Raw genomic sequence first — 19006 nt, forward strand, 5'->3', positions numbered from 1 at the left:
TCAGTTAGTAGAATTTCCACATGCTCCAGTTCCCGATTATGTCAAGGATAAAGCAAGATTAAACCATTTTCTGTCCAGCTCCTTGGCTTTCTGCCAAAATCATAGTGCTTCCTCATACCTGTCTTCTAACCTAAGCTAAATCCTTCCTACAACTCTTTTAAAGAATGTGCTACCCTAAGAGGGAAGGATCTTATAAAACAAGCATAGGAAGCACAGCCACATACATAACAACAATGAGAACATGTACTGTTTTTTTCTTCAATGGTCAAGGGTAACAAGAAGTGGAGATAAAATTTTGAATATTTGGATAGTTTAATGTTCATGAACATATGTGTCAAGGATAAAAGGGCAATCTTTTTAAAAACATTATTTTTAAACATATCTCATCAGGTAATTAGGTAATTTTACATTATTTAGGTCTATGTTAATATATATAATGTAACTTTCTTTCACCAAATCTTAGAAAAATCATGATGTCTTGTTCATAAAAACTCCTCTCAGGCAAAGCATCCTTTAAAACACAGAACAAACAAGTGGTTGCCAGAGGGGAGAGGTGAGGTGACAAGTGAAATAGGTGAGGGAGATTAGGAGGCACAAAGTCCCAGTTACAAAATAAATGTCATGGGGATGAAACATATAGCATGGGGAATATAGTCAATAATTTGTAACGTCTTTGAATGGTGACAGATGATAACTAAAAAACGTATCACGGTGATCCTTTTTTACTGTATAGAAATTTGAATCACCATGTTGTGCACCAGGAGCTATCATAGTGTTGTAGGTCAATTAAACTTAAAAAGCAAACAAACAAATAAATAAACTCATAGAAAAGGAGATCAGATTAGTGAAGTGGTGATGGGGAGAAGGGGAATTGGATGAAGGTGGTCAAACGGTACAGACTTCTACCTATAAGATAAATAAGTGCTAGGGATGTAATGTACAATACAATAAATATCATTAACACTGCATTAACTTATATATGAAAGCTGTAGGAGAGTAAATCCTAAGAGTTCTTATTACAAGGACAAATATCTTTTTCTTTTATTTCGTATCTATATGAGATGATGGATATTCACTAAACTTATTGTGATAATCATTTCATGATATATGTAAGTCAAATCATCATGCTGTACATCTTAAACTTATGCAGTACTGTATGTCAATTGTATTTCAATAAAACTGGAAGAAAAAATAAAAATAAAACAAAAATCATTAAATTTAGGTAAAAATTAACGAGTGAAGAGGAACAGATAAAGTAGAAATGATGTCGTCTTTGTCTCCCTTTGGTTCTTTAGTTCTTGTGATTCTCCAAAGATCTACATCTATACATCAGCTTTTATTTTGTTCAACAGAGGTGCTGTTTAAAGATGACAATGTGGAGACATCAGGAGTCCTAATGAGTCAGATGATAATGCATATAACTTTCACACAGATCTGCATCACTGTGAAGGATTCTTGCTGAGAAACCTTACATAATTAATAACTGATACCAGTATACAACACTTACCTATCACTGGGTCTGCCTTTGTATGCTTTATTTGAATTAAGTTACTAGAATTACCTTGAAGATCTTCTGTTTTTGACTTGTGGTGTTTATTTTATGGTCCACCATATCTTTTTTATTACAGATGAGAACTTTATATGGAAAAGACTAATTACCATGACTTTTGCTGATGAAACGACTAATATATTTGTAAGGCTTGTTCCCAATAATATGTGATGATTAACACACATACACACACACAGATCATATTTTTTCATATTAATAAAATAGAATTATTTCCAAGACCTCCCATCTATTTACTTATTCTTTATGTTCCAATTTTTACTTATGAAAGTTTCAGTATCAACAGACAAAACTATAATAATTAAGTTTTAGCAGTTAATTTTTCTTTCTATAAATGTATGTCTTCTGTGGTTGATAATGTACATGAACTTTTATTTATATAGGAGATAGGCACTTGCCCATAATGTTGTAAGCATGTATTGTTTAAGTAATCACAAATTATTTTCATATGTAATCTTTACAATAAATGAAATACAATGGGAGATACAAAGCCAATTGATAAGATTGTGTCAGATGTCATTTTTTTTTACTGAGACCTGTTGGCTTTTCAGATTTTTAGTAGATTCAAGGTTTCTTTTCTATTATTTTATGATATATGTTCTTAAAGGCTAGGCAACTATATCTTATTTGTGGATATATCCAGTGAAAGCCTCTGGAATATTTTAAATATTGTTAAGGTATAGTCATTTCTTCTTTCAAATTGTCTTATACGTGTCCCTTCCTCTTAAATCATGGAGGTGTAATTACTGTAATCGAAATCTGTATTATCACTCACTTAAATTTCCACAACAGTTTCATGATACTTGGTCCCCATTATCTGACTCATCTTACAGATCCATCCAGCATAGAGAGCCTACTAGGTTGGTTCTGTAAAAACTGCCAAAAATAGTCATTCTAAACACAACTTTCATTGTGACTGTCTTATTCAAGAACCAACATTCATTTAAAATTATTTACTGCATAATATCCATGCTGTTTTGCATGATTTTCAAGCTATTACAACCCAATCCTAAACACAGGCTTTGGCTTCACACCAGGCCATGCTCTCTCATGACTGGGGCTTTATCAGACTCCTTCTCTTCTTCAGGTACCACACCCACCTGTACCACTGGAGTTCTTTCCTGGGTTTCCTCCTTAAAGTGGTCTTCCTTCTCACCTCCACACACACCCATCCAAACTCTACAGATATTTGCAGACGTGCCATCTCTTCACGAAACACACTCACAAACCAGTATTAATTTCTCTTTCAGTTCTCCAAACATCTGTATAGTCAGAACCTTGACAATAAACTGTTTTTATTTTTTTAATAGATTTTATTTATTAAAGTTAATTATTTTATTTATTTTTGGCTGCATTGGGCCTTTGTTGCTGCACGCAGGCTTTCTCTAGTCGCAGCAAGCAGGGGCTACTCGTCATTGCGGTACACAGGCTTCTCATTGTGGTGGCTTCTCTTGTTGCAGAGCACGGGCTCTAAGCGTGCGGGCTTCAGTAACTGTGGCATGCAGGTTCCAGAGCCCAGGCTCAGCAGTTGTGGTGCACGAACTTAGTTGCTCCGTGGCATGTGGGATCTTCAAGGACCAGGGCTTGAACCTGTGTCCCATGCATTGGCAGGCGGATTCTTAACTACTGCGCCACCTAGGAAGTCCAAACTTTTCATTTAGATGTGATGGTTTTATCTCTTCTATTAATCTGTGATTAAGGATATAGCAAAGACACTTTCTGACCTAATTATTTTGTAAAGTTGAGTTTTTAATAGTGATGGTACTAAATCATATCCTCGGTCATTTATTAAATGATAAGTGACCATCAAGTTTTCTGGCATTGATGTTCTATGATTCAATGATTCAAAACCACTTGCCTCCATCTTTAGAAAATATTAACTTCAAAATTCTGCCCCGCCTGCAGCTGCCCCCCTTCCACTCTTTCACTGCAGGGGGCCCAGGTTCAATCCCTGGTCGGGGAACTAAGATTCCCCCAAACCGCGCAGCACGGCGGAAAGAAAAAAAGAAAACAAAGAACAGAAATGAGGATACTGCAGGTGTTGCCTATGTACTGATAACTGAGCTTGGAATGTTTTAGCAGAATATATTCTGAAAGATTTAAAATTGTGAATAATTCTGCAATCTCCGGATCTCTGGGCTGCAGCTTCATTGAGGAATCATTAGTTGTATGACTACTACAGAGATATGAGACCAGCAAAATATAAAATTTGAGATACCCTAAAACCAACTAAACTCATCCTTCTCGAGAGCAAAATACATCCTGGGGGCTTGAGAAGCTCTGTCTGATGAATTCGGGATTTTTGGACATGGTATATGCTACTGCTTATTTTTTGTATCCTTTCTGAATCTCTGCAAAGCTTGCATTTTATGTGAGTCTGTTTGCTGATTTGGACATCTGTGATTCAATTTGTACAGTGTTTTACATTTTGAAAATTAAAACTTTATAAAAGTCTTGTGGGGTAGGTAGCACATATCATTAACCACGTTTTATAAAGGAACATGCTAAGGTGATGATAGTAGAGGTAGGAAATCTAGAGCAGTAGCAACTATTTATTTAGCTCTTAGTATATATGTGTGCTAGGCCCTTAATTAACTCATTTATTTTGCAGTTATCCAGCATGCAGAGGACTATTTACTTGAAACTAACAAAGCTTAAGCTTCATAATCCTCTTTCACAGGCACCATCTGAGACCTTAGAGAGCTCCTAGAAATATGTTCATGTGGTCATATGATTGGTAAAATTTGCCAAAGATTCTTTAACTATGATCAGCTAAGAACATAATCTTTGCACTCCAACTTCCCCCTGGCATTCTTTCTTGTATTGGGTGGTGTGGAAGGAACCTGTAAGGAGGAAATTTAATTAGGGATTCTTTTACTTGGGGTTTGTGGAATATGCTTACATGGTGAAATATAATTATGTGGCTTGCAGTTATTATTTACTTAAAATTAATGCCAGTATTCCCAGTATAGAAATGACTTTCTGGAATAACCCTATCACCCACTGTTATGATAATGAAACAGAATTTATACCATAGTATGCATGTGTTTTATGGTGCCCAGAATCTGAAATCTAGTGACAGTGGAGGAGAAGCAAGGTAAAAAAATGTACAGAATCAGAGGCTATTCTGTGGAAAAGTCTCACAAATTTATAGTGTGAAGTATAGTATGAAGGAAATATAAAAGAGCTTTTCCTGAATTTAAAATAATCTAAAATTAAAAAAATACTCACCAATAACAGTATGTGACACTGAAACGTCTCTAAGCTATTGATAATAAGAATTTTTAACCTAGAATGTTAGAGAAACTTATTATTTCCATAAGAAATTTAAATTAAAAAATTCTCATTTGAAGAGACACTCAGAGATTGCAGCCAAAATATATAAATAAATAAATAAGTAAACAAATAAACACATGGAGAAAAGTGTTACAGAAGTACTTCAGAGAATTAAATAATAAAAACAATATTTTTCTGGATGTTCTGATACTTTTGGTATAGGTCCAGTTTTTAATTTAATGATTTGTTATATTTTTACTTCTAAATAGTAACTTTTGTATTTTTTATTTGTAATTTTGTATTATTTTTTTTAAAGAGAATTGTACCAAACTTTACGTGCATCAGGCCCAGGACGTACCCATGCCTGCAAGGTCAATAATATTCTCCATAATTTACACATGAATAACTTATACATGCTGGGCCAAGACTAGAATGTTGTATAATATGGTTTTTCCTTTCCACTATCTTCCTTTTGTCCAGACTAAATCAATTATAAGAGAGAGAAAAAAATTTGATACTATGCAGAAGACCATATCCATACATGAAAGGTATAGAAAAGGATAGGTGATTAAGTTATTTATGCATTAATTCTACTGAGTGCCAAATTTGAAGCCATTTTTTTAAATGGACAAATGCAGCTTCCCCAATGCAGGTCAATGTGCAAAATATTCTCTCATTGTTATGCATTCGTTAAAGTAAATACTCTTGTTGTATGGGACTCCTCTTGATAGACAATATTATTTTATGGATGATTTAGAGATTATATTTCAAATAAAAGTTCTGGAAATTCTTTTAATGATGAAATTGTGAACATATGTTTGAGACTTTGTAAAACATTTAATTATGAAAAACATTTCTTTGAGATTTTAAATATACCCTATCTTTATTTTGTTAATAGAGTATTACCATGTGGTGTTTTTATTTTAGAAATGTGGAGAATTTAAACAACTCATCTCTGAAGGATAACATTCTTTTTCAAAAGAGTAAAACTATTCTAACCTGGATGGTCAAGAAACAAAACTGAAAGCCTTTTCTGCAATAGAGAGTAATTTAAAACCTGTTTAAGAAAGAGAATGACCAATCCAGGTAGACAAGACTTGAGTTTATTTATACGATTCATATCTCCTTTCTTGAAAGGACATTTACAAACTTGATTTCAAAAATAAAAGAACTTCTGAATGACAAATGTTCACGTTTTAATTTCAATATTACAGGTATGTTCTTTTGTGATAAATTATCAGTTGAAAATGTTCCAGTGAAATCTGCTATCAATTAACTTAACACTTCATATAAGAAATAATAAAACATTTATTTTCAAGTCTTACATATATTACTTAAAATAGATACAAAGTTCAGTGTGTAATTTTTAAATTGTACTGCTATTTCAAGCTACCTGAAAGAAAATGCCTTAGTGGAAAAAAATGTTTTGATTGTTTTTACTAAGTATGACTTTTAAAACAAGCACTGTTAGTAACAGTCCACCCATATGTTATTTAGCAATTAGGTCGGTCAAATAATGCATGATATTATCTTGAAAGAAAAGAAATAATAGTTGTTGGGCAGGTGCAGGTAAAATAATATTTGGAGACTATTATAATATGCAACTTAGAATCAAATTCAAGGAATTGATTAAAAATATAACATTGAACAAATTCATAAATAATTGTTTAGGTTCCATCTTTTAATATTAACCTCACTGGTTGAAGCACACTGAAAACAATAAGGTAGTAAAAAAACTGTACATCTGATGGATTGCTTGATGGAGACATCAATTTGTTAAAACAGCTTCTCATACATACTTTCCTGTCCAAAAATATAAACTTGCTTATTTTCCACATATACAAGTATCCTGTGAAATCCTGGACTCTGAAAAGAAAAAGGTTGAGGTATAGCATTGAATAAAGCATTAAAATGTATGATGTTTTTGGCTGAAATTCAGCAAAATTACGATCAGTAGAGAAGAGTTGATCGGAGTGTGCTTCCAAAGTCTTCCAGGTTTAGCCCTCTGAGAAATTTGTTGGCGACATCAAATAATTGAACTCTTCAACATCAATATATACAAAGGCATTTTATTATTCATCAAAGAAAGGGAATTAGAGTCATCAGAAATTGCAACTTTATTTTTTCATGATACATGTATTTATTGCCATCATAGTTCTGCAGTTGTCATAAAATTAGAGTCAGATGGAATTCAGAGACACATGCAAGTTTTGGAAATGGACACATAGATAACAGTATAGAACTGTACATAAAATAATTACAATTTATTAAACACACTGTTTTAGCACATCCTTGATGGATGGGAATGAGCACCATGTCTTTTATGAATATATATTTTTCTCTTTTTTTTTCTACAGCACCAAAGAAATCCAAATAGGAAAAGAAGAGATGAAAATTGGGAATCAAGAATAAGGCCTGTTTCCATCTTAGCCACACTATCTTATATTTTTATGATTTTCAAAGCTTTTTTCATGTGATTCTGCTCCCACAAGGGCATCGATATTTCCTAATTGGTACATATATATGTAGCAAGTTATTTTCTACACCATTCTTATTCAAAACTTGCATGTGGCATAAAATGGGTTGGTGGCACCAAGGTATATTTTCTGTTGATTTCATATGTTCTTTGTCCTAATCTTAGCCAAGAAAACAAACAGGACCAACTTCAAATCCAAACTTCTGATTCTGATCACCAAAGTCATTGATCATTACATCAACGATAGGTACTTGGTCAATTTTTGGTGTATTGATTTCAATCACAGTCTTTTCATAGCCTTTTCTGGACTGTAAAGTTAAGCAGAAATAAAAAGTTATACAATCATTTTATATTTTTAAGATATGTTATTTTTTCTTAAGCTTCTGAGTGGACATAAGAAGATAAGAAAGAAGAGAGTGGAAAACAAATTTGCCATTATCTTTGTAGTAATTAGCTCTTTTGTTATCACTGATGTCATATGTAGTTTTAAATTTTGAAAGTTGACCATAATTAATACTTAGCCATAATTACTCAAGATAATGCTCTAATATACTGCACAGTTGGAGAGAATATTACTGAACTGAAAAATACATTTTAACATGAAAACTGATATTGGTACTGGGTCATACCATTACATAAATAATATATCCTTACCATTATTATAATAATTCTTATATGTATATATACACACACATAAATATATATGTATATACACACACAGACAAATTTGCTAAGAAAAATTTGAACACAGTATAGGAATTATAATGCAATAAGTCTAAAGCTGAAGCATTTCTATTACTAAGTATTAATTTTATGAATAATTATCAATACATTATATTGGGAAATCCTAAACCCTTTCTCCTTTTACATACATTATGGTCTCTTCTTTGATCTATGTGTAACCTACTCACTTAGTTTATTTGTAACTGTGACTTCTCTTCACTCATCAGCTAAGACAACAAGCTTTTTAGGATGCCCAATTGGTCATTTGCTCTTACGAAATTACCATATGTGTGAGAAAGATAGTTCCAGAGGATAAAAATAACAAAATGATAATAACTATCTAAATTGTTGTAACATAGTACCAATAAGCATGCTCCTATAAGCAAAATACAGGGGTAAGAATTATCTATGGTATAAACAGTATAATGATGATTCCTTTATCTGTCATTTTAGAGTCATGAATTAAGGAGGCAAATGAAATAAGGCTCTTGATTTCTTCTTTTTTTTTTCATTTCAGGAGTACCTAACTGTAATAGTATTCAAATATCAGGAATAATTCCATAAAAATAACATATGATCCAAGACTACCTTCTGTTATGACTTTTAAAATGTGTCTATATGTATGTTTCAGAGTTTCTGTGTCTCTGTGTGTGTCTGTGTGTGAATATTAGTGGTCTCTAATATACTGTACTTTAATATGTCAGTGTTAAACATCAAATCTTAATAACAATTGACATCCACTTCATGAGAGAAATCTGACTTAGGGCCAAAGTAGAATGGTTACACACTGCTTCTCACCTCGGTGAAAGAAGGCAAGCAGAGATTATACTTACCGCACAGCCATCATATAAGGCTTTGATGTAAGGGTTGTTGTCATAGGACATCTCCTCATCATTCGATCCCAGGAACCGAAGTGCTTTGTCATAGCTTCCTGATGACACATCGTACCAGGCTGCTGACTGATGACAGCTGTAGGTGAAATTTTGCCGAGCAGAAGCAGTCAGCAGTTTCAGGAATGTCATTTGCACCATATTAATGGAATTGCCTTCCACATCTAAATATGAAAGCTGGGAATAAGAGAATAAAGAGACACATAAAGATTCTTTTCCTCTTTTCTGTTGTAAAAGAATAAAATCACTGTCAACAGTGAACTGTGATCCCAGAAGCATGTGAATGCATCAGTAGACCCATTTTCACTTAATGAAAAAAAGTATGCATTGAGAGTCAGAAGACCCAGATATAGGACTTGATGAAATCAGGATGTATTCCCACCTTAGGCACTGTCAGCAATACTTATTTTGGAAAAAAATCACTTTACTTCTGTATATACTTCAGTTTCCTAATCAGTCAGTAAGTATTACAAAAAATGTCTTTGTTTCCAAGAAATCTATCATTATATTTGTGTATCTTTTTAAATAATAGAGTGGTAATATAGTAAAAATGAAAACAGGAATCTCAGTGCAATGCAAAGTTTAACTATTTTTATGTTGTTTGATTTCACCTATTTTCCTAATGTATCTACTTGACAAATTTTTCAACATATTCTTGAATTTTTCATTTTGACGGTACAGTCTTCAAAGAGATTTTTGGTCTTCTAATTTTCAGCACAGGCCTGCTTGTTTGTCTGTTCTCGGATGATGTACTTATATTCATCATTGTATCACCAGCAGCAAGCTATTGCCCAAGACATGCAAGTGAATATTTGTTGTTCAGGAAATACTTATTTTGTATTTAGAGCAGGAAAACAGTCTTAACTGCAAGTTATTAAGAACTCATTTGTCAAGCTCATCATTTGTTTTATTGGATATAAATAAACTATCTGGGATCAGCTGAAACATAAACCTATATTTAAAAAAAAATTAAGAAATTCACCCAGATTATAGATTCACTCAATATAAAGGCAGTTATCTGTGACTTTCATCCTTTTTTTTGATTTTACTTAATTCTTACTGATTAACAGTTCAGATGATGAGGATCCTTGAGAGGTTGGAGAAAAAAAAAAACTGGGAAATCCACTCTAAGGAAAACAAAATAAAATAGCAAAAATTAAAACCACACACAGAGTTCTATCGGTGCATGTATCTCTATCTCATACAAAGATACAAATGTAGCATGGATATTTAATATGTGACTGGAAGACTGAACTAGACAGTTACGTCAAGTGGAGAACTTCACTAATATGTGTAGGTTCTTATAGGATAATAACTGTGTAAATAGTCATCAATGGAAAATAATACCTTTTTTAAACAACGTTAAACTATTGAATAATCATCTGAATAACTGAAAAACGTTCATTTAAATACATTATTATTAACATTTTAAACACAAATATATTTTTAAACAGCTTTTAAATGCAAATTTAATTTTGGCATCCAATTTTAAAATCTCTATAAAATGATTGATCACGAACTGGTAATTGTATGGAAATATTTAAGTAAACTTGTGCTACAATATATAAAAGGTCAGGTCGGTCAGTTAACTTTATTTCCAGATGTAACTATTGGAAAAAAACATTTCACATTCCAAAAGTTCTTACTGAAATTGCAAACAAAGAATAAATTAGTTTTCAAGTTTAGCGGAAATGAAATAGGGTCAGAGATACTAAATAGACATTATATTTTCTATATCTGATATTTCTAACATAATCCATTTTTATGATATCTATCTCAGGTACTCAGGGAAATGCATACTTTATTTGATCTTAATATTTTAGTAAATTTAATATATTTCCATTTATTTTGCTACAAAAATTTTAGACTTCTCTCTAAAATACCAAAGTGGTCTAAGAGGGAGGTGGGAGGAATTGGGAGATTGGAATTGACATATATACACTACTGATACTATGTATACAATAGATAACTATGAGAACCTACTGTATAGCACAGGGAACTCTACTCAATGCTCTGTGGTGACCTAAATGGTAAGGAAATCCAAAAAAAGAGGGGATATATGTATACGTATAGCTGATTCACTTTGCTGTACAGTAGAAACTGACACAACATTGTAAAGCAGCTATACTCCAATAAAAATTTAAAAAAAAAACAAAGAAATGGCAAAAAAAAAAAAAAAACCACAAAGTGGTCTAAGATTTAGACAGAGAAAACTAGGGAATACATGGAATCCTGCTTTGTATAATTTAGACTTTCACAGTAAGGGTCTAGAGATTATATAATTTGAACTTGTATTATGTAAGAGGTTCAAAATAAACCACTTCATGCTGAGGTAATAACATACCAGTTTTCCTCTCTTAAATTCACTAAACCAGCTTCTTGGTTTCTCCTTTGGCCATGATGAAATTCTTACCTGTTGCAAAGGAACAGGAAAATTAGAAAGTAGGTTAAAACTATGAACAGTATTGTTTATGCATATATCAGTAACTTTCAGTAAGACTAGGATGCTAAAGAGTTTTAAAAATAGTCTACCGTGGATTATACAAAATGAGATAAAGAGCAAAATTTGAGACAGAGGTTGTGAATTCCAATTTAGTGAAGACTGAGTCATTTTTTTCCTGTTTTCTTTAATTGCTCAAAAAGAAGGGGGTGGGAAATAACTTGGTAAAGGCATACTAAGGGTTGGCTGTAGGGGACATGGGTGGAACTCTTAGGTAACCCCTTGCAAAGGAAACCCTCACAATGCCAGTTGGCATCTGCCATCAAGGCAGATACCGTGAGTATTTCACAGCCAAGGGAGGCATCCTGAAGCATCCAGCTAGTAACTCAGGGCAGGATGCTATGGAATAGTCACTGGCAGGAAGCAAGCCCATTATTCCCTGCTCGGGAAAATGTTTAGAATCTTTTATAGATCTGAATTTATTGTTTTGCTTTACAAAGATCAGCATAAATAAGGTACATAGCCTCACTAGGTATATAGGCCTCACTATAGGGAATTTGAGTAATCCTGTAAAGGATTTCTCATTTCCATTTTCCCACATTTCTTTGTGAGCTAGAGGAGCTTTATTCTGCTTCCCCAAATGCAAAGTGTGGTTGGGAAACATAAGTTGCTTTTTCTCCTGCCCCTACTACCCATCCTTCACTTACAAACTAAATGTCTCTCCTAAAGAGATTAGTCACACTTAAAGCTATTTCGTCTTAAGGAGTTTCCGTGCCTCTGCATGCCTACTCCACTTCCTAAGAAGAATGTGATTTACTAAAACAATACAAATAAAGTCAAAATTTCCCACCTATAAAATATTTGGAGAATGTAATTATGCTAGTGAAAAATCTTTCCTTATATTAATAATTTGCCTGTAGCTTTAAAGATAGAACTCACATGTATTAATACTGCTAGGTGAAAATCAAGGAATGTGTTTTAAGAGACTAAACATTTAAAACATACACAAATGCAGAGAATACTCTTATTTTATGTGAAAGAATCATTCTTTATAAAATTGTGTGTTTTGAGCATAATATACAGCTGTGAGTTCTACCACATGGTAATTGGAAAGAATATTACACAAGCACTAAAATCTGAGAATCAGCTGTGCTGTGTCATGGAAAGCCATAGAATTTTAGAGAGCAAACAGGTGCATAAAGAATACATCTGGGTAAAAAATAAGAAAAGAAGTATTTGTCAACTCTGTGTGTCACTTTGGTGTCTTATTCATATTTATGCAAATGAAATGCTCTAATTACCCTGTAAGAAAAGCAGATAAATGAAAATATGACAGTATAATTTTCCTGTTTAGTTCAATATTGCAAAAACATGGCAGGAACTGTCAACAGTCACCACCAAAACAGATTGGTACTTACGCCCTCTGACTTTCTGTCTGGATAAATGCAAGTCTCACCACCAGACGTGAAATTACAGTAAACTTTGAAGGAATCTCCTGAGCAACCTTGGTTAGGATCAATCCAATATTCACCTGGAAGTAGGAAAAAATACATCATATACAAATACATTTATAACAAAAACTGAATACATTATATACCAAATTTTATTAAAGAAATAAGGAAAAATGAATATTCATTCATCTTTTTCCACGTGAATCACTTTTACATTTTTGGTCATATTGAGGTACATGTTTGAATACTTAAAGAGCAACCCTTTGTCTTTGCCAAATGCTCCCATACGCTCGGCCTGGAACATCCTATTTTTTTAATCTTAGCATTCCTATTACTTTTAGGTTTTGGCTTAAATGCCACCTCCTCAAATATTAACATTATCTTATCCATGTGTAATAAATTGCAAGTACATTAGGATGATATATACCTGACTCTAAATACCATATGTATTATTTACTGCTTAAGTAATCTGAGTATAATAATCAATATATTTTTCCTTGATTTATTTATCTGTAACGATAGAGGTGAGAGTATCCACTTAGCCTCAAGTATCATACTTTTGCATTACTTTACAGGAAAAACTTCATGCAGTAAGTGTACTCCCCCTTTGAATGGGGTCTTAAGAAGAAAGTCTATTTTATATATTTAAATGCAGTTTGCTATTAATTCTATTATCTAAATACAGAACAAATTTTGTACAGAACAAATTTTATCATGTGAATGACCATGATGATTAATTTGGTGTTAGGTGAGTAAAGATGGTAAGTAGTAGGGCTGACAAAAAAGTTATCCCTTAAGTAATAGACAATGAGGCTTTTATTAAACAAGGATTATTGGGATACAGACTTGATATACATGTGACGATTACTTTGCTTTCCTCTTACCATTCTTCATGCTGCCACTTCATTTCAAATATTAATTTGAAGTATGTCAATCCACTGATTGTGAACTTTGAACAACTTAAAAGCTCCAACTGCTTAGCTTAGTACTGGAACTCCTGAAAATCTAATGCCAGTTTGCTTTTTGAAATAAATTCTTTAACCAAAAAAATTTACACGTTTTCTGATCATGCCACTAATAAGTTCACATCTGGAACAAATTGAAATTCACAGGAAAAATTTATAAAAGAAAATAAAAATCACCAAAGATTTTACCAACTGGAATAGCCATTCTTAATCTTTGATATTTCTTAGGGTTTTAAAGAATATATAATTTTGAATTATATGGTAAGCATTATTTTTATCTTGTCTTATTCACTCAACATTGTTACTAAATATTCTTTCAAATAACATATACTTAATTACTAAGATACCTTTATGGCTTCATGCCATTTCAGCTTGCAAAAGATTTCATAGGAACCCTCTAATTTTGGACAGCAGAGGAAACCTGTATCTGTCATAATTTGCTATTATAAATACTTATGGTTTCACTGTCTCCATCATTACACAATAGTAGCCCAAGGGCAATATGCTTTCTATTTATCTGTGAATCTCTGCATGAATAACAGTGCCTGGCACCAAGAAGTTAATAAATAAATATTTAATTGTAATTAATTAAAATTAAATTAATTAAAGAATTAATAAAGCTAGTTAATATATGGAAATCACAGGGAACTATAGTCCCTAGTGAGCTTTCCATCCCCAAAATTTACAAAATTTTTTTCTTGACTGCTCAGGTTCTAATTAATCACACGTTGTTTTATGTTGTCAGTACATGCTATCATCTTTTACATTTGATTTTCAGTCACATATGTATGATTATATTAGCTAGATCAGAAGTTTGGGTCATTCTCCTTATAAATCACTGAATTAATATGAAACTAAATGTATCTTTTTCAAATAAATATAAATTTGAATACATTTGATAGCAGTTTGTAAAGCACCCTTAATAATTACCTGTGTTTTCCTTTTAACAGGCTGTGCTTGATTAAGATAGGAGATTTTTTTTTTTTTTTTTTTTTTTTTTTTTGCTGTACGCGGGCCTCTCACTGTTATGGACGCGCAGGCTCAGCGGCCATGGCTCACGGGCCCAACCGCTCCGCGGCATGTGGGATCCTCCCGGACTGGGGCACGAACCCGTGTCCCCTGCATCGGCAGGCGGACTCTCAACCACTGCACCACCAGAGAAGCCCAAGATAGGAGATTTTAAGACATTCTTTGTCATAAAATATGTCTCTTCCTGGATTGAGTGAAACTTTTCTATCTATACTGAGTTATTTAGATCTCAGTTACAACATTCATTATATGATTGATAGTGGGAAATAATGTAGTTCCACAAGTAAACAGAGTGGTAAATTATTTCCACATAAAGTGGGAGATTTAAAATCAGATATAGATCTGCCCCTTGTTAGTTTAGTATTGTGTGAGTTAGTCACTTAACTTAGGATACTTGGAACTGTTTCCTTCTCAGAATAGGTATGTAAAAGTTTTGTCAAATAATAGGTATAAAAAATTATCCTCATTATTATTACAAATAAATTGTTCACAGTTGTTCTGGTTATTCATGGATCAGTGAAATAAATTTTTGCCTCAAACTATCCTAATTCTTAAATATTCTGTTCATCAAATCATTGCTAAACTGATAGGTCACATATAATTCAGTTATGCTATTTAATCATTAATGCAAAGTAAGTTAGGATATAGGATATAAATATAGTAGCATGCGCATATGTGTACACACATCAAACCCATTCTGTGATGGTTATTACAAGGCAAATTACATTTGTGTTATCTATAATCATCCAAAATGAACTTGTCATAATTTAATGAAACCTTTCTTAACAAGACAAAGATTTTCGAGAGCAGATCTTGTTTTAACAGTGTAAATGACTCTTTCTGTCTACAAGATTGGAATTAATAATCGTTCACTCTCGTTTTATTTAGAGACTATATTAAACATTTAACTAGAATTAATGAGCTGACAATGCACCTTGGTAATTTAGAGGCTCAGTACATTTGCTTGGTCATGTATTATTAACATACCATCTGGGAAGTCAGGATGGCTGAGTTGCAGATCTTTGCAAGTTCGGGCTGGGTTGGTCTGTGTACCCATTGGAAACTTCATATGCTCAATGTCTTGTTTCAAGGAATTGAGGGAACCAAATATTTCCTCCATTCCATCAGTGTAATCCAGAATATTATCACCTGAATCTGATTGGATACTTTCTGTATGTCTTCTTGTTTTTTTGGGTGACAAGATTGGTAAAGGCTGTATGACTTCACCCGGTGGACCCTGTAAAAGAGATGGATGTGCATGTAACTGTTTCTTAAGGTAAAATATTCTGCAGATACTAGTTATTACTGTTTATGTTATTGTTATAAGAACTTATAGTTTGTTTAACTTTTCACTGTTTTCCTTATTTTCGGTGTTTTCTCTAATTGCTAAAATACATGTAGTATGTACATATATCTCTTTATATATAAACGTTGTGAATTCTTTTAAAAAGAATCTAGTGGCGATATTGAGGTAGGCACAAAATTCAGATGATTTCTGGACCTTTTTATATACATGTAACATAGTACTGATTTGTGTGTACATATGTTATATCCATTACTTTCTTATTTATTAATTAGTCCTCATTTACATGCCCTATCTCTGCAACTAGATTCTAATCTCTGAAGCTTAAAACAACAACTTAAAGTTCTTGTGTTATATAATGAGTTGTCTATTGTGCTTGAAAATAATTCATATCATGTTTAAAAATACACATTAGCTGGTTCCAAACATCTATAATTTTATAAACAAAATAAAAAGAAGTGCAATCAGACTTGAATTTATATATGTGTAAGAGTAGAACTACACCAAATAGTTAATCCGTATTGCTACGTATTTAACTGTGTCCCACAAAAATTCATATGTGGAAGTCCTAAGCCACAGTAACTCAGAGGAAGACCTTATTTAGAAATGAGATGGCTGTAGATATAATTAATAAAGTGAAATGAGGACATAAGGGTGGGTCCTCTTCCAATACGACGGGTATCCTTCTAAAATAAAAAAATCTGGGCACAGAGATACACATAGACAGAAGACCATGTGAGGAGACACAAGAAGAGAGCCATCTACAAGCAAAGGAGAGAGGTCTCAAACACATGTTTACCCCACACCCCTCAGAAGAAACCAGTGCAGCTGACACTTTGATCTAAGACTTCTGGCTTCTAGAACTATTAGATAATACATTTCTATTATTTGAGCCATGTAGTTTGTGGTACTTTGTTATTGCCATCCTAGCAAACTAATACACATATAACTTGGTAACAAGTTCAAGAATGAAGCTTCACATTTTTTTACATGGATCTAACAGGCTTGTGTGAAGCCTGGAAAATGTCAGTGCTAAAAAGTGGTAGCTATTATCATTGATTTTATTATTATCATTATATGCAGTAGGAAAAAAATGTCAAGCATCTGAACTTTTGTTTTTATTCCTAGTCAGGAATTAATGTATCTTTGGGGCATACAACCAGTTGCTTTCAAGAAAATGTGACATGAAAAATATATGATTTTCTTGAAAAACTAATAAAAGCAAGATTATTATAATAGTTAAGGTATCTTTACATTCAAAGAGTGAAGCCAATTAAAAGACAAGTGTTGGCATGTAGACCTGAGTACTTAATTAAGGTAGTTGCTATTTCCTAGAAAATCAGCACTTTGACAGAATATGCTTTTTCATCCTTCTTATAAATTCAGAGAAATCACTGGCAGTCTCAGGATGCTAACTGTCAGAATATCACGCTTTTTACTATGCACTTACTGGAGGCCCAGGAGGCCCTGGAAGACCACTGTCACCCTTCTGGCCAGCAGGTCCCTGTTAGAAAGAATAAGGAACAACATAAATAGAGAACAAGGCATTTGAGTAGGTGTCACTGAAAAATTTATATGCCAAAGAGAAAGGTACTTACAGTAGAGCCTTTGGTACCCTTTGGACCTTGAGGACCCTGGAAAATGCAAAGGCAAACGTACACATAAAAATCTAGAGAACGTGCCTCTCTTTGGTATATTTATAAGTTTACTTTATAAAATTCTTTTGTTTTGTACTTACTGGTAAGCCTGGAGGACCAGGTGGACCTATGGGACCAGCAGGGCCTGGAATACCCTACAGAGAGAATCATCCAAATTAAAGAGTTTTTCTCAGTGATTCCATTTTTATATGTTGCATAACAACACACATTGCAAAATTTAGACAATGCAAAAATACATAAGAATGGCCTAAAATTTTCCATTGTGAATCTAAGAAATAACTTTTGCAAGATGAGCTGTATTTTTGTCCATTTTGCTGCAATGTCTCCCTCTCTACACATATGTCTTTACATTCTGGCAGCCTTCAGAATAATGATTTGTATGTGTTGGGGATTCAATAAATGTTTGTGTAATTAAATATTGAACTATAATTTTTATGGTTTCTAACTTAAGTTATATTTTTATTTATTTACTCTAAGGTTAAATAAATTTCTTTTTGAAAACACCATTAGTCAATGGAGATTAAGGAGTTAATGGAGTTAATGAAATTAAGATGCTCTAAATTACTTCCTAGGTCATGTTTAAAGGAATGTCTGTAGGTGTGTGAGTGTATGATTGGAAAGGAGTAAGAAAATAATTTATATCTTTACTCACTCCATCCCCTTTTGATCCTGGAGAGCCTTGAGTTCCAGGGAGTCCTCTGTCACCCTTTTCACCTTGTTCTCCTGGAGGACCAATCAGGCCAATTAAACCAGGATGTCCCTTTGAAAGGCAAAGAAATTTTAACTATATAAATTACAAACATATATTAAATTATAGTCATAAAAGAATTGTACATTAAATTTATGAAACATGAGTAAAAAATTAGATAAAAACTTTAACCCTTTCTGAATGAAATATAGGATTAAGAACCTCTTTCCCCTCACCTAACAGGATCATTTACTGATTACATTAAGTAAGACCTTTATTAAGGGTTGGGAATATTATTGAAAAATTTTTTTCTAAAAATATCCCCTTCAGTGTTACATTTACTTAAAGGGAATTCCTTCAACTAAAAGACTAATAATGACTACATATAATATTGGTGAAACAAACAACTAAAAATTCATTATTTTAAAAAGCATCTTATTTTATATGAAATGATTTCTATCCTTCACAAATTTTGTAGCATCTGAGAAACATTTAAAGATTTAAAAGTAGTTTTAAAAATATTAATGCCATTCTAAAAAT

At 32.8% G+C, this 19006-nt stretch overlaps 1 protein-coding gene across 2 annotated transcripts in view; it reads right to left on the reverse strand.

Annotated features, from left to right (window-relative positions):
• Window positions 1-6895: 6895 nt before the first annotated feature.
• Window positions 6896-19006, reverse strand: part of COL11A1 (collagen type XI alpha 1 chain) — a 207751-nt gene continuing 195640 nt past the window's right edge. For both annotated transcript variants that reach the window (XM_082612439.1, XM_082612440.1), the window contains exons 59-67: window positions 18431-18538; window positions 17859-17912; window positions 17719-17754; window positions 17571-17624; window positions 15805-16054; window positions 12791-12903; window positions 11277-11345; window positions 8876-9109; window positions 6896-7627 (exon numbers count right to left, since the gene is read on the reverse strand). In XM_082612439.1, coding sequence (XP_082468565.1) covers window positions 7481-7627; window positions 8876-9109; window positions 11277-11345; window positions 12791-12903; window positions 15805-16054; window positions 17571-17624; window positions 17719-17754; window positions 17859-17912; window positions 18431-18538 — 1065 coding nt within the window. In that variant the 3' untranslated portion in view covers window positions 6896-7480. The remainder of the gene's footprint in view (window positions 7628-8875; window positions 9110-11276; window positions 11346-12790; window positions 12904-15804; window positions 16055-17570; window positions 17625-17718; window positions 17755-17858; window positions 17913-18430; window positions 18539-19006) is intronic.

The sequence above is a fragment of the Mesoplodon mirus genome (assembly GCF_964341445.2).
Source record: "Mesoplodon mirus genome assembly, chromosome: 3".
Classification (NCBI taxonomy): domain Eukaryota; kingdom Metazoa; phylum Chordata; class Mammalia; order Artiodactyla; family Ziphiidae; genus Mesoplodon; species Mesoplodon mirus.